Here is a 24,325-nt window from a genome sequence, read left to right as displayed (position 1 = left end):
AAGCCAGTTGAACCCTTTTATCAACAGCTGTGTCCATTGTTGTATTAATATGGTGGATATCTGATGAGTTTATTTCATTTAACACAGAGGTAACAGAGAGCTTTAAGAAGTCAAATGAAATGCCACAAGACAGAGACTCTACAGCCGGTCTGATTCTGGGAGGCTGTACTTAGATGTGCTTCAAGTTAAAATCTAACATGCTCAAAGTGACAATGCTATATGGTGTATAATGTTTACCATGTTAACAATTATAGTGTCTGTTTGCATGCAGGATATGATTATTAGCACTAAATAAAAAGGACAGCTGAGGCTGATGGGAATCTCAATAGTTCTACAGGTATTTGATCATAAACCAAAGTATTCACCACATTTAATTGTTGACTTAATATACGTGGGCTTTTATTTTGAAAGGCCAAGAAACTTTTCTGCTTGTATAAAAACTGCAAGAAAAACACGATGCACAGTGATTTTTGCGGGCGACGGGTCTCTAGCAAAGGGTTTCAAATATGGTCCCAGTTCCTTTGTTCCCTGACTGTTTGTGGAAGTCTTTGTGTTGCTATGTGCTTATGTTTGCTTTATTAAGTGCTCCAACCACTCTGACTTCCTACATATACCTGCCTGTAAGCATGCATATGCCTTTTATTTTGGCTATAAGCCACTGTGTTATTCAACGTGATTCCCAACCGGGTGTCGGGACGGCCACAAGAAAAATCAGAATAACCAGAAAATATGTTTTTTCTGAGATAAAATTATTTTTCTAACTTTCTTCTAATCTTTGAAATGTTTCTTGTCAGATCACTTTTTGGTTGATGTAATTGTAACCGGTGTTTAATGGTCACAATAAGAAATTGCTTTGTTTGAAAGGGGTCACAATTTCAACAACAACATAGAAAATGCTGTAAATTAAGTGTTTTTTTATACTTCATGAAGTTAATATTATAGAATTTTTTTTTAATGCTACAATAAGCCAGTCCTGGATGACAAAATAATAAATATGCTGTGGTTTCAATGTTCAATAGAACTTTACTATGTTTTCTATGTGCCTTTTATAAATGTTGGGAAACAAAATCAATCCAATTCAAATCTTCTCAATTTTTTTCTTTTTAGACCTGAATCTGTTCTGCAGAAGAAGTAGTCCCTAGAGGACGTTTAAAGAGAGCAATACCCCTCTCTTTAAAGGCTGAAAAATCCAAGATATCCAGCAGGTGGCAGTGAGAGATCACTTATTTCTCACCAGACGTTGTAGCTGGCATGACAGTCCCCGGCTCATTATCTCACAGAGCAGTGCAGTAATGCTGAAACTTGATATTATAACATATATTACTTTGTATAACCAAAGTTAGATCCACACATCACTTTAAATGTAATATTTACATTTACTCTTCTTATTCTTAAACTTGTGTTATGATATTTTTGTCTCTTGAAGGCCAAGTGAAATCATTTTTTTCTAAGAAATGAATAAATAAGTTCCATGTTGGGTCAGATGAAAACAACTGAGTCATCTCCATGACGACGGAGAAAACCCAACCCTCTGGTGAAGACCATGATACCTGGTTGAAGGTTCCAGAAAGAGCTAGTAAGCAGTAATGGGTTTTCTTTTTGACAAAACAGCGAATGTTGAAGTTGCTGACTGCAGATACAACCTTTCTTTTGGGTTACTGTTTGATACTCAAACTGTTTTGTGTCTCTTTTAAAAATTGGGTTAAAAGCTTGGCTCACTGAATGGAAAGCATGATCGAGGTGATTAAATCTTTATTATGGTCGTATGAGGAGATTTTGGATTTCTCAAAGTTTATTAGATGTTGTTTGGAAGGACAGATACCAGATCAGGATACACTGAAGGTCATTGATACAGAGCGATAGATTGGAGGACGGAGGTAACTGATAAGTCACTGTCTTATCAGTATGTCTTTCTTTACTCGTTAATAATCCTGAATCTTATCCTGCAATTGTTTTATAATGGTTCATGAGATCAGCTCAAATATAATGGTACAGTTGATGTAACTAATAGATAATAGATTTCTTAAGATTTTAATTTATTTTGTTAAGGCAAGACACTACAGGCAAAATCATATTTTTTCATTTTGGTCTATTTGTCTTCCATAACATGTTTTCTTTCAGACAAGTGGAGAGAAATAAATCTAAATTCACATTTATGTTTCATTCTACTACTTTGTCTATTTGTGTCTGTAGATTTCTTCTAAATTCACCAAGTTGCCATTAGATAATGCTTCATGTCTATATCAAAACATAACATTTCAGAAAACTTGTAATAGCAAAAATAATAGTCTTAATGTCAGTAATCAACTGGTGAAGTTTCATGTTGATATCTATTAGTTATTTTTTTTTACCCTATTCACCTGTAGAGTCTTCAACATGTATGTAATTTAACTAAACATATCTTTAAAGGACGTTTTCTCTAAATGAGTTTTTTCTCAGACTCTGATCCAGAAATCTCCACTTCAGTAGCTCTTACATACACCAAACTTTACAGCTTCATTCCTCTCTATATTCTGAAGGTTTCTACAGAGGGGTTTGTTCATATATCATTCATAACCTGATTTATACAATATTTATTACAAAACAATGGAGAATTATAATTCTTTTGGCTGTTGACAGTATTCTCTGATTTATGGAGTGATACAAATAGATATCCAAAATCCCCTCTGTAAAATCCTTTGACTCTATGTCACAAAATGAATCAAGAATTTTGAACCTGGCTTTATCCAATGTTCAGATTTTTGTTCTGGAAACATATTTAATAAGATTATACCTCATTTGCCTATTTAAACACACATTTTCAGAAGACCAGTAATAAAAAAAGAGCTGTCTTAATGTAAGTAATTAACGGAATAAGTTTCATGGTGATATCTGTTCTATTATTTACCCTGTCCACTGACTGCGGTGTCTTCCCTTTTCGTTTATTTTCTGCAATCCAGAGCCTTTACTTAATCTCAGCTAACAGGAGTAGTTGCTGCTTAAATGGCTTCTTCATTGACATGTTAACATTTCAATGTCAATAACCTCAACCATCTCGCATGAGTTTTTCAGCATGTGGGTTACCTACTAAGGCCTTTTTAACATGAAAATGCTATTGCAGTTTACTTATTATTTTCATTAATTTAATTTCCTTAGGTTACTAAAATACTGGAGACAAAGTCTATGAAACTCAACTGTAGCTGGGAGAGTACCTTCCAGCCCCTAACCCCTTTGATTTCCAAATCCTCCCTATATGCCAGGTCACAAAGTTGGCAAGTATAGGGCTACAGTACTTGATCAATCTTTATTATCCCCTCTAAAACTTTAAGTGTCATAACTTTCCAAAGTTCTGTTGTTGACAACAGAAACATGTCACCATCAATTCGGAAATTCTCCATTGCTATGCTGACGACACCCTGCAAATCTGACATTCTGCCTCTTTCCATTTTACCTCGGATTCTCCCGATATAATGAAATCTAGCAAGAAACGCAGGATCACATATCACACAATAATCAAGCAATTATTACCAATCAGCGTCCTTTAAGGAGCTACTGGCAGCGTGGATGATGAGGTGGTTGCCTTTTTGTTCTCAACAACAATGGCGTCTTCTAAAGAGGTTAGCTTACATCCTCCGATAGCATCAGGTATATCAGAACTGTTAGGTATTTATTTATTTAAAGCAGAGCAAAGACCGACACCGAAGGCATTTCTCGTTCAATCACCGGCCAAGTATTTTTAAATACCTGGCCTTTTTCAAACATTTTCCAATGTCGGCTTCTCCAATGGTTCTCAGGTTTGTGTCCATCACCATCGATAATAACAAAGTGGTGCCAGTCTTTGGAAGAGATGCTCCTACAAATTTGGCGACACCTACTCTTGATTCTACGGAGGTTTAATTTAGTTTTTTTAAGTCTTTTTATACTGAACTGCTAAAGCACTAGATTACCATAATGGAATGGAACTCAGTCTGTAAGTTTAATAGTTTATGTTGGACAGACTCAGACAGTTATTTTCTATTGACAGAAATCATGGATTTAGATTTGCCAAATATCTCGTCTTCATTGGCCAAAATTCAATCCATGCACAAAATGAAATGGAAGTCTATATATTTGCAGAGAAAGTTATATACAAACAGGGACAAAAAATAGCTTTTATGGGAACATGAATCCCATCTCAGCTTGAGAAGGAGACAGCTGTTAGCAAAAACCTGCTGCACCAGTTTCTGTTTATCAGTCAATGTCAGGGAAAGTGCACAGTCTGCTTTATGGTTCAACCATAAACCAGTCCATATAAACCTGGAGGGGACTGGCTGTGTGGTTCAGTGGGGAGCGACTGTAAGGGTGAGTGCTGTTCAATCTCATCAGTCAATCGGACCTGATCAAGTAGCAATAATCTCCAGAAATCAATTTGTATACTTCATTCATTTTTATTTTCAATTTTGTTTTGTAAAGATGTGTCAAGTAAAGACTTGGCTTCATTAAATGTCTTTTAATGTGGAAATAATTTACTATTATTTACCATGTAATGATAAAAAAAAGATCAATTATAGATAATCCTAGTTGAAATTGTGCTCTAATCCATAATTCCTAAATGATTCACTTGGAATGAATAAAGTTGAAACTATAAATCAAATGATTAATGATAAAATACCAAAATCATTATTTTTGTCAAAAAATGAAGTGTAAAACACTTGACTAATTTAGTAGACTCATTTCATGTTATTATACTAATTCAATGACTCAAAAGTTTCTTCCTCACATACACAAGTTGTATCTGTAGTAAAATGCATACCTGTTTTTTAAAACACAAGTGGACTAAGGATTACAAAAAATGTATTATTAAAATTGAAGATAAAAAAGATTTAAATGTATATAGTTAGAGGTCGTAGATGGCTTGTAACAGGTTGACACAGAAAGACCATTCTTGCAACTTCAAAACATTGATGTTGTTCCAAAAGATTTTGAACCATTTTTCATTTTGCATGGATCTATTTTCGTGGCAAAATGGAAGACATGTTGCACAGAAAATAATTTTACATGTTGAGTTTGAAGAAAGCATTTTATGTTTCATCTGCAGATGAAGCTGTCAGTGTTGTTGCTGCCGGCCCTGCTGGCTCTGTCCTCAGCCAGTCTGCAGGACATCGTGAAGAAGAGCTCACAGCACAGGAAAGGTAAACTTTTCATATATTTCATATTTTTTGTGACATAAATCGATACAGATAGTAGCATAATTACGCAGGCTAAATAAAATAAATTAAAGTAGATGTTTTCAAGACTTGGTCACTGGTGTTGAGTCCAATGACTCTTGCGTAACTAAACTCATGAATTTTTCATTATAATAGCATTTGATGAACAGTGCTATGTGGTTACAAATGTAAAGTCTCTGTTTGTCTCTTTTGCACAGCTTTCTTGCTGAACCCTGAGCTTGAGGGTCAGGTGCCTGAATCAACGGGTAACCCAGTGGTGTCGGGTCCTCTGACTCCGGCTGACCTGGAGCAGCAGCAGGATCTACCTTCCTCCTTCGTTTTCGGCGATAACGTCAACCTGGAGTGGCTGACCTGGGCGGGCTCTGTGCCCAACGGCGCTGTCGCAATCTACAACGGCTACACCGAGCGCACCGACTACGTCTGCAAGTACAAGTGTGAAGCCGGCTTCTACAACCCGAGCCTGGGCCCCTACTGCCGTTACCCCTACGGAGACAGCGAGTTCTACGCCCCCGAGTTCGAGATCCTGGCCAACAGAGACAACTTTGAGTTCCTGGAGTGGAAGGAAGATTCCTATGGTTCAGTGCCCCAATATTCAGTCAGGACCTGCCCAGGTGTTGGCATCTACGTTGGGAAGAACAAGTACGGTCTCGGGAAGGTTGTACCTCAGTTCGAAGCCTTCTTCCTGCCTTGGGAAGGCGATGAGTATTGGTACAAGAAGTACCAGGTCCTGACCATCAACAGGGATGCCTACAGCCAGCACATCACCGACGTCAAGTACGCCATCGATGAAGTCGCCATCTTCCAGTATCCTCCTGAGACCATGCGCATCTCCGGGATCACCAACAATGAGTGCCAGACGGTGGTGAAGACAGTCACCATCTCAAAGACCACAGAGGTGGAGACCACCTGGAACATCGGCCGAGCCACCATGCTGGGCATCACCGGCAGCATCACGGCTAAAATCCCCTTCATTGGCTCCGGGGGCATTGAGCTTGGTGGCGAGAAGACGCTGAGTTTCTCCAGAGGAACCACCGTGGTGGAGTCGCTCAGCCACTCCGTCTCCGTGGAGCTCAACATCCCACCAAACCACTCCTGCAGAGTCCGCATGGAGGGACGCAAGATGAAAGCCGACATCCCCTACACTGCCCGCCTCAGCCGCACCTACCGCAACGGAGAGACCCAGTGGACGTCCATCTCTGGGACGTACGACGGAGTCCAGATCGGAGAAGTCCGGGCCGTAGTGGACCGCTGTGAACCCGTTCCTGATGCACAGCCATGCCCCTGAAAGACAAAAAACTCACCAAAACATACCTTTGAACATCTGATATTGTAAGCAAATGATGTGTCAATAAAAAAATAAAACGAAGCACATGTGGTATGTGAATGAAAATATATTTTGTTTCAGCTGGTTGTTCTGGTCTAAGAAACCTGAACATGTTGAAAAAACATAAGAAAATAAAAATCATATGGCACTTTATAATTTTCGTCACTTCAATTCTCTTCACAATAGAAATGATGACATTTTTACCATCTATGGTTTTAGATTCAAATCATACACAAACATCAGAGCAGGTACATTTTTATTACATGTTTGAGTTTCTGCTGATTAACTTTTTATATCGTTCAGGGGAATATATTTTTCAAAGATTTATCTCACAGCTGGAGTTTCTTTTTTTTCCCAAAAATTATTAATACATGCTAAATTATTATTTTAATGCTATGAACTAATGGGAATTTGAGTGCTGGACTTTTACTTTAAATTGTAACTATTAGTTTGCCGTAATAATATTGATATTACTTTAATTACTAAACATATTAACCTATTTCATAGAACACTGAGATAATTAGAGTGAAATAAAAACTGTTTGCAAAAGAGATAATGCTTACAAATGTAGAAAAAAATAAAAATGAGTGGTTAAAAAATAAATTCATAATACAAAAGAAATGCAGGTTGAATAAATAAAAGGTGGATGGCCTACAATAGGTTAAATTTGTATTACTTTGCATACAAATGTAATGTTTCAGTTCTACTCCATTTAATAGACATATTAAATCTTTTTGCAAAGGTTTTTATGTATATTTATACAATTCCTTGTAAATTCAGCTCGATATTCTCCTGAAGTTAAATCCTCACAAAGCCAGTGTGCAGATATGAATTTGCTTTCCATAACTATAGTATATTTGGCTTTGAATTTCTACAATATTCAGGGATTTGCTCAAACTATTGCAGCCCTGGGATTCATTATCAATGAAACCTTCAAACTATATTTACGTGAAGAAAAAGTGACCAAATAGTTGACAGGTTTTTTTTTCCATTCCTTTTTTAATAGTATTATCTATTATCTTTCAAAGTAAAAGCATAAGTGATGACATGAATATATTTCTCCATACAAATATTTAATTCCATGTTTCAATAGAGATGGCAATGTTGGTAGGTCGATTAGGCGAGACTGGTATATATATATATATATGTATATTGTATATACATTAATGTTATATATACTAATGTACTTAACGATAACCTAAGATTGTGAATGTTAAATACTTTTATACAGCCAATGTCATCAAAAATATGTGTTGTTTTCCCCCAGCCATCCAGACAAGTTATTAAGCTTTAAATATTACATTTAAACTGTTACCAGCATCAAAATGTCTTGTTGTTTCCTGTTCTGTTGTCAGAATTGAAATTCCAACAGTGGACTAAGGTTCTACAGGATTCAGACAGGATCACGACGGTTTCAGAGCAACAGGTGTTTCAGTTTAACTAGTAACCGTGTTAACTGGTGACTTTCAGCCGAATGCATCCATGGTTGCTCTTAACGTAAATGGTTGCCAGATAATAAACACAGATGAGTTTCTATTTAAAAAGGGATTGAAGGCTTTTACGAAGACATCAACATGATCTGTTAAACTGTTAGTCACCAGTTAACACGGTCACTGGTTAACCCAAAACACCGGCAGCGTCTACGGCTGCAAGTTGTGGCCATTTTCAAGCTGAATAAAGTCTCTTCATGGTGTTTGACGTTCTGTTCATGAACTCAGATAACAGAGTTGATCATCTGGTGACTTGTAGCTCTGAATGTCTCTCTGGTGGAACGTTACACTCTGGGTTTCTCCACCAAATACATGTTTATATCTGGACACTGAATATTGGGCCATTTGCTAATGCATTCTACACATCACACTATTCCCACTGACACACACAAATCTAAAATGTCAACTTATTTCGTTTGCATTCTCCATCTTTGGGGGTAAATGTCTTTAATTAGCTTGACAAGCTGCCCTAGTTTGTAGAGCCACAGTCTTAGTTTGGTTCATTTGTACAGTAGTACTACAGTTTGTTTTTGTACTTCACTTCCTGTTTGAGCAAAACGCTCCAGCTGCAAATTAAGAAGGAAAAGAAACACAAAACGGGATTTCAACATTCAGCATTAACGCTGAACACAGTAATTATTTTCCTTTGACAAACCCCTTGAATCACATACAATCAGCTTCCATTGTGTGAAAATATAATTTAAATAACAACATGACTACAGATCTGAATAATTCACTGAATCTGAATAACACTAAGTCCTTTCGCTGCATTAAAGGCGAGTTCCTCACATGCTCTGCTGAATGCTGCAGCAGCTGAAGGCCGTGACAGAGCAGTTCTGTTGATATAAATGACCTTTACGCTGCCTTGTTTCACACAGAGTCCTTATTCAGACTCAAATAAATAAATTGATAATAACTCCCTGTCTCAAGGACGCTCACGGATGGCCGTGACATCTCAATGATAGGGCTGTGCGTGCAGAACAATGTCCGTGTTGAGCGCATCCCCCCCGTGGTTTTAATCTTGGCAGCCGGCGACGTTACGTAACAGGGACCTTCTTAATCAATGACCCACTATTACAGTGGATCTGATCGCCGTGTTCCAGGCCAGAGCTTATCTACGCATACAGTATCTCACTATCAACGGACAAAGAGCACCACAGCACTTTGGACTTTGTGCAGTCCGGCAGATACGGGACGTTAAAGCAGGGCAAATTTATTTATGAAGCACTTTTAATGAAATCAAAGAGTAAATTCACAACAGGAGGAGGGAGGAGGGCTGCTTTTCTAAGCAAGGGATCAATAAAGAATCCTGTTATCATTATCAGCATGAATAGTCTTTTTTACAGGCCTCGAGGTCTGCGGGTATGTTTTCCAGCCAAGGACAAAGTAGGTCAGAGGTCTACAAAGTATCTGTAACTAGTTCTGGTTCAGCAGGACACTAAAACAACCGGCTGTCACAGCTAAAATAAGACAATAATCTAAACACACGCACTTCATTTTTCAGTCCTGCTTCTCAATTTGGTGCCTCAAAATCAGCAATTTCCAGTGTAGTTGTTGGTGCAAAGAGTCAATCACTTATACATCATAACTGTTAGGTGTACTAGCAGACGCCACAGTTCTGGGCCCTACAGATAAGCAGTCATGGGGCCCCTCTCTCTCGGCACACTCACTTTAAGTAACAAATCCTACTGCAACATGGTGGACTGAACCATTCTGCACCTTTTGTAAAGGGGGGAGAGGACCCCTCCACTATTTCTCTTTTTTGAAACAAAGTCAAACAATTTATTCAGACAGTCTTCATTTATTTATGACACTGATCATTTAGAATAAAGAAAGCAAAAACCAAGACGACCCCTCAGGAACACAACATATGTGTAAATATTGTTCTTGTACCACTGAACTAGAGATAACTTGCTCAGCAACTGGTATTTCAAAGTGTTAACGTTTCAGGATTTAAATTATATTAAAGCTGCATAATTAAATAAAATAAAAAAAGATATTCCCTGGACCAAACCTAATTGATTTATATTTATATTTATATACAAAAGTTCAACTACTACTCATATTATTATTGTTATTACCTTTTTTATGTATTTAGTTTTTTGAGCTTTTGGGATTGTGGGAGGGATATTCAGTAGTTATATATAACGTTTTTTGATACTTCTGTTTTTCTTCTGATTTCTAAGAAGTAACTAAATGAACAAATAGAGTATGAAAAAATAAATAAATGATGCATTAAGAGCAACAACCTTATTTTAAAATCAGAGTTTTGATAAGGAGCCTGAGAAGAGGGAGAGTTTTCTTTTCCCATTATGGAACAAATATTCTTTAAAATCATGAAAATCAGCTCTAATGTTCATAAATGGTTTAACATGTAAATAATGTTGTTTTAGGATATAATCTATTAGGACCCATTTATGAGAATTAGGTCATGAAAATCACTGTTTCTTCATTCTTCTCCCTGTCTCTGTTTCTTCTGTGTCCTTGAGCAAGGCATTGAACCTCAGAGGACAGTGGTTGTACTGGTCAGCTCCCAGTGAGAATACCAAACATGCCCTTAAAACCTAATAAGGTTTTTAAGCTATAGTTAACTGGGAATATTTGTTTCTCTGCAGCTTCCTGTGAGTTTCCAGTCTTTCCTTTGACAGTAACAGATCAAACCGAGCAGCAGCAGCAGAGACTGAGCGCTGGTTCAACGCCCGGGAAGCCTCTGCAGCTCTCTCTCCTGTTTATTGCGGGCAATAAGTCTGCAGGGAGGTTTTAAAACTCGACACAGGCTGCAGGCGGCGTCACTGCAGGAGGAACCTGTCGAGGTAAAAGCTGTTTCTCTCTGTCTGAATGAATGACAACATTTCACTGTCTGATTGTTTTCCTCCAGTGCATTCCATTGATTGACGATCAGAATCAGCAATAAATTATTCTGAGAAATTCAAATCAAACAACATTAAAAACCTTTCTTTTTTTTTGTGCTAGAAAATGTATAAAATAATAATTTATTGAAGTAATAACACATTCATGGGCTTCCAGTGTATTATAATATAATAATTACCTAAATTATACATCTTGGTTGGCTTATGCTTGGAAGCTTTTTATTCATACAATTTGTTTAGTTTTTTGATAAAAAATTTAAGTATTATATCATTATGTAATTTAATCAAAACTAGTAAATAAAACAATTACATTTTTTGCCTGAAATCGTCATTTTGAAAGTACTTTAGGAGATTGGCTGGGATTACGTAAATACATCATGTTTAGAAAAAATATATATATATATTGTAGATCAACTTTTTTGATATTTTCATGTAAAGACACAAACTTATTTCTTTATGGTTAATATTACATATTTTATTATGCTTCATTTACATCCCCTCAGATTTCTTTCTTTCGAGGTAAATTAGTGTATTTTTTGCATGTTGGTAACTGAGATGTTTTTTTTTTATTTTAACATTTGATTTTTACTGGGTTCAAATTTTATGCTAAATTGGAGGGTACCTCTAAATCGTTATTTGACATAAAACCCATATTTTATTATTAAAAAGGTATTTTTCACCTGCTATTAAAAACTGTCTTTAACATCTACGATCACAAACATTTTTTACCTCTTTTTAAAGAATAATTACTCAGTGTCTTACTTTTATTGACCTCTGTAAAAAGCCAGGAGAAATTGCAACATCATAACCAGCATTTAGCTTACTGCTTTATTTGACCAACCCCAGTAGTCTTCACATAAACAACAAAATCAATTATTTTATAAATAAGGCGCTAATTATATCGAGTTACTGCGTTATTCATCAGGCCAGGTGCACTGCCCTTAAACTCCCAAACTTAATTAAGTTTTCTGCTGCCAAAAGCCAGAAAACAAAAGTCAGCCATCTGTGTTAACAACTGTATAAAGGTAAAGGCTGTAATCTAGAGTTAAACAGATCTTTTTTTGACTTTCAAAACACAGATGTAATTAACAACTTAATTGTTGCATTGTTATAATAGCAGGACTGAGACATCATTTATTCAGAAGGCAAAACTACAACAACAACAACATTTCATTTTTTATTTAATTTCAAACCAGAAATGCATGAAAAACATGCAGGTTATTGAAATACAACTTAAATCTTTTTTCAAAACCATTTGTTGTTAAATTTGTTGAAATTCTCTTTACTTCTCGACAGCAATAAATAAATCAAATGCTCTGAAAAAACATTAATTGTGGCTGTTGCAGAAGTTTGATAAACCCGTCCAATCATTTAATTTGGCCAGTATGTAAACGTTCATAATTATAATTTTAGAGGAGGAGCTGTTAGTGTTGACGGATAAGATTTAGCAACTTTTGGAGCTAATGCTGTTCGCTACTTTCATTAAAAAAGCATTGGCTGGTTTTTCCTAATGTACTCTTGCTAGTTTCACAAGATTACAAAGTTCTAAGTTTAATTTTTCTTTCTTTTCCCCCCCCCAATATTGTTACTGGTTAATAAAAATAATAAGTTAATCAGCATCCAAAGGGGACCCTCACCAAGTGTTTTTATTAGTTTTGTACATTTGATGAGATCTGCTTGTTTTGCATTAAACTGAGTTCCCCGTGATGCTGACGTGTACTGTTGTGTTTTTTTCTCCGTGTGTCCAGATGAGGTCGTGTGTCGCTGTTGTCTTGGCGGTGCTGCAGCTCTGCAGCCCATCGCTGCAGTCTGATCCACTGCTCTACGTCGCCCAGGACGGGCAAGAGCAACCCAGCAGTGAGTCACATCTGGACTGGTGGAATAGAGAATTCTGAGATATACTATCCACTGTCCAACAGAAGTGATGAGAAATTAAAAATGACCATTAGCATGAATAAAAAACGTGATATATTTGCAACTAGAAGGACCCAATCTGCAATGTTAATGGAAGTATATCCTTCCTGTGAGTCAGATCCTCTCTAAATGTAACGGGTTCTTCCTTGGCCCATGCTACACCTGTCATCTTGTCCCCATACAACGGTTTGCATGAGAAGTTACTCCTTCTTTTTAGTGCGTTTTCCTGTAAAAGTCCAGCGACACGTGTCGATTTCTGTTAGTTGTATAGAGTCTTTTTCAAAAACAAGCTGCTGTCCTCACAGGAAACAACATAGTTAGGTTTAGGCAAATAAATCAACTTTGACTTTTCGTTTCACAGGCGGGACAAACAGATGTCTCATGGCTGAAAGATCACTTGTCATTTGGAAATCACCCACCTCGACACCCGCCGCCCTTCGTCGTTTTTTGCGTTCTTTATACTTCCTCGTTAATGATTACGTGGATGACAAAGTAAATGTTTTCGTGGGATATCAGCGAATTACGCCGCATTCTTTTTGTAGGTATAGCTACGAATGCTGGATGAGACCAGACTGCACCTTTCCACCAAGGTTCATGAAAACCGCGTCGGTAGTTTTTCCATAGTCCTGCTAAAAAATTTATAAAAAACAAAACTGAAAACCTCCTTGGCAAACGTAATACCAACCCATGCCACTTTATGACCATGGCTGACCAAAACATAACATTTCGGCTGCTTTATAGCTGCTTTTATTTGCATGTCGTGCACTTCGCATTCCCTCAAACTGTCAGTTGTGTGCATCCTTCAATTTACGCATCACATCCGCAAGAAGCAAGTATCGATATTTGTAAAAACCTTAAGATTTCAAGTCCTTAAAGATCTCAGGACAAGAAAATTTGGACTTGTACATGACAAAGGTTGCTTGGATAACAGCTGTACCCGTTGGTTTACAGCCGTAGATTAAGACTAGATTCTTTATTTATTTAGAAGTATTTATATTGTAGGATCTTTCTCAAAGTACTCTCTCCTGAAAAAATGATTTTAATACCAGTTTCTTTCTCTTTCCAGAGCCGTGGCTGAACCCAACGTTGGAGGATGTTGTCCCTTCCCGAGAAGTCATCCAACCTCCTGCGTTCAGAGAGATCCCAGAAACCGAAACGACCTCGCACTCCTTACCCATGTTCGGCGAACACGCCAACCTCAAGTGGGTGACGTGGAGCGGCAACCTCCCGAACGGTGCCGTCGCCATCTTCAACGGCTACGCCGAACGCACCGACTACGTGTGCAAAGTCAACTGCGAGTCCGGCTTCTACACGCCCAGCAAAGGAGACTTCTGCTTGTACCCGTACGCCGACAAAGAGTACGCGTCCTCCAAGTTTGAAGTGCTGGTCAACGTGGACCACTTTGAGTTCCTGGAGTGGGTTGAAGAGTCGTACGGATCGGTCCCTGGTTACGCCGTCAAAACCTGCCCCAACTCGGACATCTTCGTGGGCAAAAACAAGTACGGTCTCGGCAAAGTGGTGAGCCAACACGAGGCCTTCTTCCTCCCCTGGGAGGGCGATGAGTACTGGTACAAGAGCTACCAGGTTCTGGCCATCAACAGAGACAGCTACAGCCAGCACATCTCTCACGTGGAGTACGCCATCGACCAGATGGAGCTCTTCCACCATCCGCCCGAGGCCTTGCAGTACGCCAAAGTCACCAACCTGGAGTGCAGAGACGTGGAGAAGACGGTGAAACTGGAGAAGACCACATCGGTGGGGAAGACCTGGGACATCGGCAGAGAGACCCGCAATGGCTCCGTCTCCACCATGGTGGCCAAGGTGCCCATCCTCGGCCCGGGGACGGTGGACTTCACCAAGGAGCAGACGGTGACCTTCTCTGAGGGAACCAGCGTGGTGGACTCCATCGGTCACTCCGTCTCCGTGGAGCTGCGGGTTCCACCAAACCACTCGTGCGCCGTGAGGATGGAAGGCAGGAAGATGACGGCCGACATCCCGTTCACCGGCAGGCTGAGCCGGACCAACCACAACGGAGACACCCACTGGACGTACATCACCGGCATCTACGACGGCGTGAGCGTCGGCGAGATCAACGCCGTGGTGGAGAGGTGTCAGCCGGTGACGGACGCCGTTCCCTGCTCCCCAACTCAAGTCTGAGGATCAGTCTGATGGACTTCAAAAAGTTGAATAAAAATCTGTTTTCAAAATAAAATACAATCCTGAATTTAAAGGTGTTTATTTGTATTTTTGTCTTATTTTTACTGAGATTTTGTAGGACAGTTTCTGGCCCCTTGAAAGCAATTTTCTGATCAGTTATTTCATGTATTACTTGTCCAGTTACAAGGCTGTACTATTCTCTTTTAATGTTTTAAGATATGGCATCAATATTTCATAATTACATTGAAATAAAATACCCAAAAATATAAATTTTACAGGGCATCATCGAACAAAAAAAATGTAATACAATCATGAGAACAAAAGCATTTTTGTGTTTTTTTGTGTCTTCTTTTAACTTAGGACAGTTCGTTGCCCCTTGAAACTGATTTTTGTATAGTTTTTTTTTGTATTACTCATTCAATAACAAGACTGTATTATTTTTTTAAATCCCTTGAAGTACATGTGTCTAAAATTATGGCATCAATATTTCATACTTACATGAAATAAAACACTAAAAATATAAATATTACTGGGCATCATCGAACAACAGAAAATGAAATACAATCATGAGTATTAAGGCGTTTCTTTGTATTTTGTGTCTTCTTTAAACTGAGATATTTTAGGAGAGTTACTTGTCCCTTGAAAGTGGTTATGATTAGTTATTTACTTTAATACTTCTCCAGTTACAAGGCTGTGCTATTTATTTTAAATCCCTTGAAGTACACTTGTCTAAAGATAGGGCATTAATATTTCATAGTTGCATTGAAATAAAACACCAACAAATATAGATATTACAGGGCATCATTGAACAAAAAATAAATATAATACAATCAAGAGAATATAGGCATTTTTGTGTTTTTTTGTGGCTTCTTTTAACTGAGATATTTAAGGACAGTTACTTGCCCCCTTGAAAGTAGTTATGATTATTTATTTACTTTATTACTTGTTACAAGGCTGTGCTATTTCTTTTTTTCCCTTGAAGTATACTTGTCTAAAGATAGGGCATTCATATTTCATAGTTGCATTGAAATAAAACTCTTAAAATAGAAACATTACTGGGCATCATTGAAAAAAATAATAATAATATAATACGATCATGAATTTAAAGGAGTTTCTTTGGGGTTTTTTTTGTGTCTTCCTTTAACTGAATTATTTTAGGACAGTTTCTTGCCCCTTCAAAGTAATTTTCTGATTATTTATTTATTTTATTACTTTGTTACAAGACTGTACCATTTTTTTAAATCCCTTGATGTAAATAATTGTATCGAAATCAAATACCAAAGAATATCAATATTACAGGGAATTATTGAACTGAAAAAAATCGTTAATAATAAATAAAATTAAACAAAAAAAAACTAAAATAGAAACAATATAAAACCATTGGTTCTCATTTGATTATTTGTATACAATATTAATTTAAGTCAGTCACTAAACATCTATCATTCAGAAACCATGCAAACCTGTATATATGTGTATTTAAGCGTATTATAGTGGGGCTGAAAAGTGGGTTATTTTGATATACTGAATAGTATATATCCCTTCAGTGACAAGATAAGTAATACTTCGACAGTAAATACATATTTATATTTTTGGAAATATACACCAGAAAGGCACAATTAATTGCAAATTATTTTTACTAATACTGGACGAAACTCTGGAAATATTTCCAATCTCCCATCTTTTAAAAGTCCTAATGTTACCTACTGCAGGAGGTGATTCCACTGAGGAACTGCTGATTAGTTGCAGGTGTGTTTTACCAAGAAAATCACAGGTGAAGTGTTGCTACACCTGAGGAAAAAATAAATATATATATAAATATATACACTGTGTATATAGTGTAATTATCAGCCACCCTGCTAGGTGGTGCTGTAGCCTAACAGAGGAGGAGTTACCTGGACACCAGTTGTCTTTGTTGCTCTCATTGACTTACATGAGAGAAGCATGGAAGGACGAGCAGAAACACAGATAAAAACATCTGAATACTAAGATCAAGAATATTGAATCCCATTCAGAAATCAGAGCATTTACATAATGATCACCCAGGCTTTATCAAAGTGAAAGTAACTGAAATGTGACTTAAAAACTGATCTGACTGTGTGTTTGTATGAGCCGATTGAAAGAGGTCACATGTTTAAGTCGTTGTAGTCGATATTTGTCACTGTTTTTCAAGAGATTGTGGAACTTTTTCACAATGAGGCGACTTTTAACGAGAATCTTACACAGAGTTCTGCTGAGTGGGTTCACACCGGTGGGCCTGGAGGCAGAAATACACACAGAAGGCCGAAGAAGGCTGGTAAGTGTTAAACATCACATCATCTGCATATAGTCTGCTGTTCACTAGATACATTGTTACACTTCTGACTCCCAAAGATTTCCTCAACCAATAATCTCCTATGTATTTGTAAACACCACCAAACTCCATTCAGAAATCTGACAATTTAGAGCTGATTTGCTGATTGGACACAGTATACATCCCATAATATACAATTGAATACATATTCTGGATCAGTATCTGTCCCTGTTAAATTCGGCATATTTTTTATTCCAATAAAATGTAGGTTTGGGCTAGATATGAAATTAAATATGGATCTGGGGCTGCCTTAAATTGATAGATTTTAGAATGGAGTTTGGCTTGCTCTCTCTCTCTCTCTCTCTCTCTCTCTCTCTCTCTATATATATATATATATATATATATATATCCCATAATATACACATGAATATATTCTGGATCAGTTCTGTCCCTCTTATAATTCCTATATATTTTATTCCAATAAAATGTATTTGAGCTGAATTCTGGGCTGATATGAAATGAAATATGGATCTGAGGCTGCCTTAAATATATATTTTAGAATGGATTTGGCTCTATCTCTGTCTCTCTCTCTCTATTCGGCATATATTTATTCCATAATGTATTTATATAGATATGAAATTTTATGGATCTAAACCAATAATCTCCTATGTATTTGTAAATCCCACCAAACTCCATTCAGAAATCTGACAATTTAGAGCTGATTTGCTGATTGGACACAGTATACATCCCATAATATACACATGAATACATTTTCTGAATCAGTCTCTGTTCCCCTTAAATTCGGCATACATTTTATTCCAATTAAGAGCAGATTTCTGTGCTAGATATCAAATTAATTATGGATCTGGGGCTGCCTTAAAGTGATATATTTTAGAATGGAGTTTGGCTCTCTCTCTCTCTCTCTCTCTCTCTCTCTCTCTCTCTGTTTACAGGATATGACAGGTTGGTTAAGTGACATTTTAAGTAACATGGATTTGATGCAGACTGAGAAAACAAAAAAAAAATCCATAATCTAAGTTGTATTTTCATTGTGGCACTGCAAAGACAATCATTACTGTGATTAACTTATGCGACCTCCGCTGTGTTAGCCTCTCCTTGGCTTCTCACCGAGTCCCGTCCCAGCACAGATACATGAAAGCTGTGGTGTTGGAGGCAGAACACAATGTTTGCAGTGTGTCTGCAGCCATAGAGTCCAACACAATGTGCTCTTCAGTGCTTCTGTCAGCAGAGCGGCTGCCAGGGAGTCGGTACCATCAGTACAAGGCGGCGCGTTCGTGTCAGCCTCTCGATGCTTTATTTAGAGGAACATTTGGCATTGTGGTCGCAGTAATCCACTTCTCCTTCAGTGTGTTTTTAAAACTTTCTACCATCTGATGGAGCTGTGCTGTATAATCATGATAATAATAATAATCTGTATTTGTATATCACACTTCATACAGACCATGTAGATCAATGTGTTGTACATTTAAAGATAAAGAAAGCCAGAAAACCTTCCATTTTCAAATAAAATATATAAAAAATGGAAGAAGGAAAGCAATCATTTTACATTTTAAGGGACATTTAAAGAATACCAACAGATGAAGATGAAGAACCAGAAAATATTTAACATTTAAAATTCCCCCTAAATATGTCACAAATATCAGGCTTTGGAATCACGGATAATACTTGTTAGTAGAATAAAATCATTGTTTCACGACATCTGTAAACATAAAGAAAGAAAAATAAAATGGCACATTTATTCACATGGCACAATTCATACACTTAAGACAATTTCCAAGTGTGTTCAAAACACAGAAATATATATATATATATATATATATATATATATATGAGTTTAAAAGAGATGGTAAAAGAAAATGTAAACACAATCATGTAGAAGATAAAAATATAAATAAATGAATAAGTGCAGGCAAAAAAACATAAGAATAGAATAATGATAGAAAGAATAATCTTATTATTATTATAATTTCTTCTGTAATTTTCTTTATTTCCTTTATTTCCTTTAATCTAAAGCAATGTTGTTAATAGCTATAGTTTCTAATATTCTTTGTGTGTGTTTCTATCACTGTGTGTGTGTGTAACAGGTGGTGGGGCTGGGTAACCCGGGGATGGAGGGTACCAGACACAGCGTCGGCATGGCGGTGCTCGGCGCGCTCGCCGCCCGCCTCGGCGTGGGCGACCGTTGGCGCGGCGACAAGCACGTGTCCGGTGAGGTCATCGTGTCGGAGGTGCGACAAACCCACGTGGTGCTGCTCCGTCCGCGGCTGCTGATGAACATCAACGGAGTGTCGGTGGCCAAAGCCGGTGAGGTCATCGTGTGTTTGTGTGTTTATTTCATTTCTTTTTCTTCATGTTTTCATTTCCTGAACTCTTTATCTGGACGTCCTCTGACGCTCTGCTCTCTGCCACTGACTGGTTCTGTTAAAAACATTCTGTTAATAAACCTGATTACTCTCTCTGTCCGTCTCTTCCTCGACAACCTTTGTTTTCCATTTAACAAAATGCCTCCGTGGGACGAATATTTAATGAAACAGAAATGAAATCTACAACAGCACAGTCACACTGACGTCTTGTAGCATCAGAAGCAGCGACGGATGCTCATGTTTCATTTAATTACTTGAGAATCTGACTGAGAAAGCAGTCGTAGCGTTTAAATGAAAGTGTTTACTTTGGTTTCTAAGCCTCCGATCATTAGAGCTGATGAAAATGGTTGTTTAATCAATTTAGTGGACGGACAGAAACTTAATCAGCAACAATCAATTAGTCGTTTGAGTTGTTTAATCAGGCAGAATCCCCTTTATTGTCTGGTTGTTGCTTTTCTCTGTCAATTAAATATCTTTAAATAATTTATGTCTGTTTGGGGAACTTTTTCATCCTCATAATATTTTGATTATTGATGATAAATAAGGCGATCTATCAAACTAAGATCACATATTTGTTTGTCATTGCTGAGTATTCTTCCTGGAGGAGGAGGTGAAGGCGATGTCGTGTTGTGAGGTCATGTGATCTAAAGTGTGCGTTGGTTCTCTCCAGCTGGTAAATACGGAATCAAGCCTGAAGACATCCTGCTGGTCCACGATGAGCTGGACAAACCTCTGGGGAAGGTCGTCATCAAACACGGAGGAAGTGCCAGGTGGGTTCCTCTTCCTCCTTCCTCTTCCTCTGTACTTGAGCTGCTGCAACACCCACATTTCCCCCCTGGGGATCAATAAAGGAATATCTATCTATCTATCTATCTATCTATCTATCTATCTATCTATCTATCTATCTATCTATCTATCTATCTATCTATCTATCTATCTATCCTCTTCCTCTTCCTCTTCCTCTTCCACATCCTGTTCCTGTACCTCTTGTCAGTACCTGATCCGTTAGGAAGGATTTCTTCCTCTGAGTTGTTTTACGTCATCGACTGTCTGTAGAAGAAGTTTCTGCCGATGTTTCTCAAATAATGGAACATCTGTCTGTAGATAATGGAACATCTGTCTGTAGATAATGGAACATCTGTCTGTAGGGCATAGCTTCACATTTCAAATTCGATCGCCAAAAAAAAAGAGTAACAAAGTTTTTGTGGGTCCGGTCCATAGGATCTGGTCCAGGTCCGGTCCTTCTCAGTCACAACCAACTATAACTCAAAGCAAATAGAAATATAGAAAATATTTTACGCATGCGCAGAACGGATCAGGTACTGACACCTGTTCCTCTTCCTCTTCCTCTTCCTCTTCCTCTTCCTGTTGTCAATCTTCTGACTTAAAACTACTCAAAGCTACGGTTCAAACGTCACTTATAGTCGTAGATATATGTATAGATAAATCATATTTATCATATCACATTTTATACCTATTTATATTTTGTCACATTTCTAATTTCCATAGTAATAGTCCCTTTTTAATGGAATAATGTGATTATAAGATACTCTAAAAGGTCCTTGTTTGCTTTAAGTAAAAGAAAAAATTCATTCATTTTACTTGAAAGAAAAACAAGACCCCTTATAGGACCTTCTAAAGCATTATAACAGTGATTATACTGCATTATATAAGTATTATAATCTATTTCAACAAAAGGAATTATAACACTATGATCCTTGCAAACAAAATGACCAGTAATTAGGAAGTATTATGATAATTGATCCTAAAAAAGTGCTTAATAGTGTGTTTTAATTATTGTATTAAGAATGTTTCATATTTATGAGTGCTTGTATCTATAATTACACAGGGCTATAAGCAGAACATCAGTATATTTATAAGGCATTATATAGACAATGGGCGTCATAGAAAGCGTTTTTCCTTTTTATGTGAGGTGATTGAAATAAACATTAAGATTACAAATATAAGAAAAAGTGGGATGCTTATTGTAATATCTTGTAGAAAAAGAGTTTGATTTATAAAGAAATGCCTCAACTGTCTTTTAAATTACAGTGAATGTGAGATGACCTTTGACCCTCGTTCTTCTCGTTCACAGAGGTCATAACGGAGTCCGCTCCTGTGTAGACTGTCTGCAGACGGATGTGAGTGAAACGCTGAATCTTCTACTCTGACTTTATCTCAAGTTTGATTTCATCTCTGAGACACTTTAAACGCTTCTTCTTTATATTTAGTTTGTTTGGTAAGATAGAAGACAGAACTTTATTGGTCCAGAAGGAGCTTTTAGCCAGAGATGCTCAGTATATAAAGCAAAGTTAATACATGCATACAGTTGTTAAATAAGATATATATTCATAGTAGAATACATCTAGAAAAGTACAAATACATGTAGAACAAACAGAAAGGTTGGAAACAAAACAGTTTGGGCGAAACTTTCGGAAGAAACTTTGTTTTCTGCTGAAATTTATCTGAAAGCACAGAAATAAAAGACAAAAAGACAAAGAAATAATTCAGTCTTTTCAAATGTAAAAACACTAAACAGTAGACTCTTGATTTGTATTTGATTTAATCTCTGACACATTTGAGTCCAGTGTGTGAGAGTCACTTTAAACACTTCTGTTCATAGTGATGTTTGGTAAGATAGAACGCAGTACTTTGGTTCGTCAAGAAGGAACTTTTGTCAAAGATGCTCAGTATATGAAGCAAAAATAATACATGCATACAGTTGTAAAATAAAATATATATTCAAAGTAGAACGCAACGAGGAAAAGTACAAACAGTTTGGGCGAAACTTTCTGAAGAAACTTTACGTTTGTTTGCTGCTGAACTTTTGCTGAAAACACAGAAACAAAAGACAAATGGACAAAGAAATGAATGTATCTTTTTGGATGTAAAAACACTCAGCAGCAGTTGATGTGTGTAAACTTTTCCTCGTCTCTATCTCAGGTGATGTCCAGACTCCGGGTCGGGATCGGCCGTCCGACGGGGAAAACGCCGGTGGAGCGCCACGTCCTGGGCCGGTTCTCCTCAGAGGAGAAGAAGGTTCTGGACTCGGTTCTGGCCCAGAGCGTGGACCTCCTCCTCTCCCAGCTCTCCCAGCAGGACTCCCAGCCTCCCTCCTCCTCCTCCTCACCAGCAGGGGGCAGAAGAGCGGCGGTGCAGAAGGGGGAGGAGATGGAGCGCTCTTCTTCTCCGGCCGCTGAAGCTCAAAAAACATGAACCTTCACAGAGAGAAGATCTTCACTGAGACGGAACCGTTCTGCAGAACATGAAGAACGGTCCCTCAGCAGGAGCAGAGGTCTGACTCCACAGAAAATAGACCCAAAGCTGAAAATGAACAGATGCCAACTCTGTGTATTTATTACCTCCAGTGAGGAGGCTGTGATGTGTCTGGTTGCCGGGTGACACTGAAACATCAAAAACCTGCAAACAGGTTCAAGTATAAAATGTGGCGTTACGTTCAGCCAGAGGCGGAGTGATACGTTTTCTATGAAAGATATCTAACGTTGATGACATAACGCACATGAATGTAACATTATGCTGACTGTCACTGTGTGAATTCTGAAGCTCATACTGGTGCAGATTTATGATTTCTGTACATTTATTCTGATTGAAATAATAAATGTACAGGACTGTGCAGACTTGCTGGAGATAAATATGTCATTTCCATTTTTTGATGCTACCATTACAAAGTGTCCTCATACAACAAGTCCATCAACGCTTATCAATTTCTACTTGTTACATGAATACAGTCTTTTCAAAATAAACTTCCATCTTCACAGGAAACTCAGTTAAGTTTAGGCAACTAAACGACTAAGTTAAGGTTTAGGAATAATAGGAAAATAATTAGTTGGGGTTAGGAAAAGATTGTTGTTTGGGTTGCCGTTACTGAATTACAAAAGTCACATGACAAAAACATCAACTTTGACTTCTCGTTCTTTGGATCCATCCTCCTCTCCTCCCTCCCTGTGTGAGCGTTAGTGGTCTTTATACTTCCTGGTTCAGGATTTCTTGGATCACACACACAAAATAATTTCAGCAATATCTATGAATGACGGTGCATTATGTTTTCATAGCTCTTGCTAAGAATGCTGGATGACACCAGCACATTCATTTCAAACAATTAAAAAAAAACAAATTTAATCATTTTTGTATTATTTGCATGATTGATAAAAATGCGTATAAATGAATGAAATAACATAGCACTCATAACTATCATCTCTCTGCCTTTATTCTTTACATTGTTATTTCTTTTATTGTTTCTGTCTTTACCATGTAAAGTGCCTTTGAGTACCTTTTTAAAGCGCTTTACATATAAAATGTATTATTATTGTTATAAGTGCAACTTAAGAACAAATCTGTGCGTACTAGAGGTTCTTTGGTTCTTTACTTTTTGGCCGACTTGTTCTCTTCATCAGATGATAAATCAGCAGCAGCATCACCAGGGACAAAACTCTAGATTTATACTAAAAACAGACATCTTTTGGTCCACAGTGGATCTCTGTTGGGTCGATTCTCTACTCGAGGATACACATTTGTTACAACCGCTCTTATGATTTTGGCATTGTACATTTTAAAATAACTTGTGTGCAAGACCATCATCACAACAACAGAGGTCTCCTGTGTGTGTGGAGGCATTTTAAGTTAATAGACTCCCATGTGATGCACTTCGAGAGTCAAACAGGAAGAAAAACAACCAAAAAAAGCTCTTTT

At 37.5% G+C, this 24,325-nt stretch overlaps 3 protein-coding genes across 3 annotated transcripts; all 3 read left to right on the top strand.

Moving 5' to 3' along the window:
- The first annotated feature begins 5,242 nt into the window (after positions 1 to 5,242).
- LOC129100876 (natterin-3-like) lies at positions 5,243 to 6,553 on the top strand. Its single transcript, XM_054610416.1, has 2 exons — positions 5,243 to 5,258; positions 5,384 to 6,553. The coding sequence occupies exons 1-2, from the start codon at positions 5,243 to 5,245 to the stop codon at positions 6,469 to 6,471; spliced, it is 1,104 nt and encodes a 367-aa protein (XP_054466391.1). The 3' UTR covers positions 6,472 to 6,553.
- A 6,065-nt stretch (positions 6,554 to 12,618) lies between these two features.
- LOC129101813 (natterin-3-like) lies at positions 12,619 to 14,944 on the top strand. The gene is made up of 2 exons (XM_054611746.1): positions 12,619 to 12,724; positions 13,851 to 14,944. The coding sequence occupies exons 1-2, from the start codon at positions 12,619 to 12,621 to the stop codon at positions 14,939 to 14,941; spliced, it is 1,197 nt and encodes a 398-aa protein (XP_054467721.1). The 3' UTR covers positions 14,942 to 14,944.
- A 1,874-nt stretch (positions 14,945 to 16,818) lies between these two features.
- On the top strand, positions 16,819 to 23,115 carry ptrh1 (peptidyl-tRNA hydrolase 1 homolog). Its single transcript, XM_054611485.1, has 5 exons — positions 16,819 to 17,234; positions 19,337 to 19,556; positions 20,286 to 20,385; positions 21,711 to 21,756; positions 22,559 to 23,115. The coding sequence occupies exons 1-5, from the start codon at positions 17,046 to 17,048 to the stop codon at positions 22,829 to 22,831; spliced, it is 828 nt and encodes a 275-aa protein (XP_054467460.1). The 5' UTR covers positions 16,819 to 17,045; the 3' UTR covers positions 22,832 to 23,115.
- Positions 23,116 to 24,325: the final 1,210 nt, after the last annotated feature.

This window comes from Anoplopoma fimbria, chromosome 13, assembly GCF_027596085.1.
Source record: "Anoplopoma fimbria isolate UVic2021 breed Golden Eagle Sablefish chromosome 13, Afim_UVic_2022, whole genome shotgun sequence".
Classification (NCBI taxonomy): Eukaryota; Metazoa; Chordata; class Actinopteri; order Perciformes; family Anoplopomatidae; genus Anoplopoma; species Anoplopoma fimbria.
This window is presented reverse-complemented; position numbering and strand designations above follow the sequence as displayed.

Bases quoted from the DNA above. Each gene is read 5' to 3' on its own strand.
- LOC129101813 (XM_054611746.1), top strand. From the start codon at position 12,619: ATGAGGTCGTGTGTCGCTGTTGTCTTGGCGGTGCTGCAGCTCTGCAGC. The intron at 12,725-13,850 runs GCAGTGAGTCAC...TTCTCTTTCCAG, and splicing joins GGACGGGCAAGAGCAACCCA to AGCCGTGGCTGAACCCAACG.
- ptrh1 (XM_054611485.1), top strand. From the start codon at position 17,046: ATGAGCCGATTGAAAGAGGTCACATGTTTAAGTCGTTGTAGTCGATAT. The intron at 17,235-19,336 runs GTAAGTGTTAAA...TGTGTGTAACAG, and splicing joins CAGAAGGCCGAAGAAGGCTG to GTGGTGGGGCTGGGTAACCC. The intron at 19,557-20,285 runs GTGAGGTCATCG...GGTTCTCTCCAG, and splicing joins AGTGTCGGTGGCCAAAGCCG to CTGGTAAATACGGAATCAAG.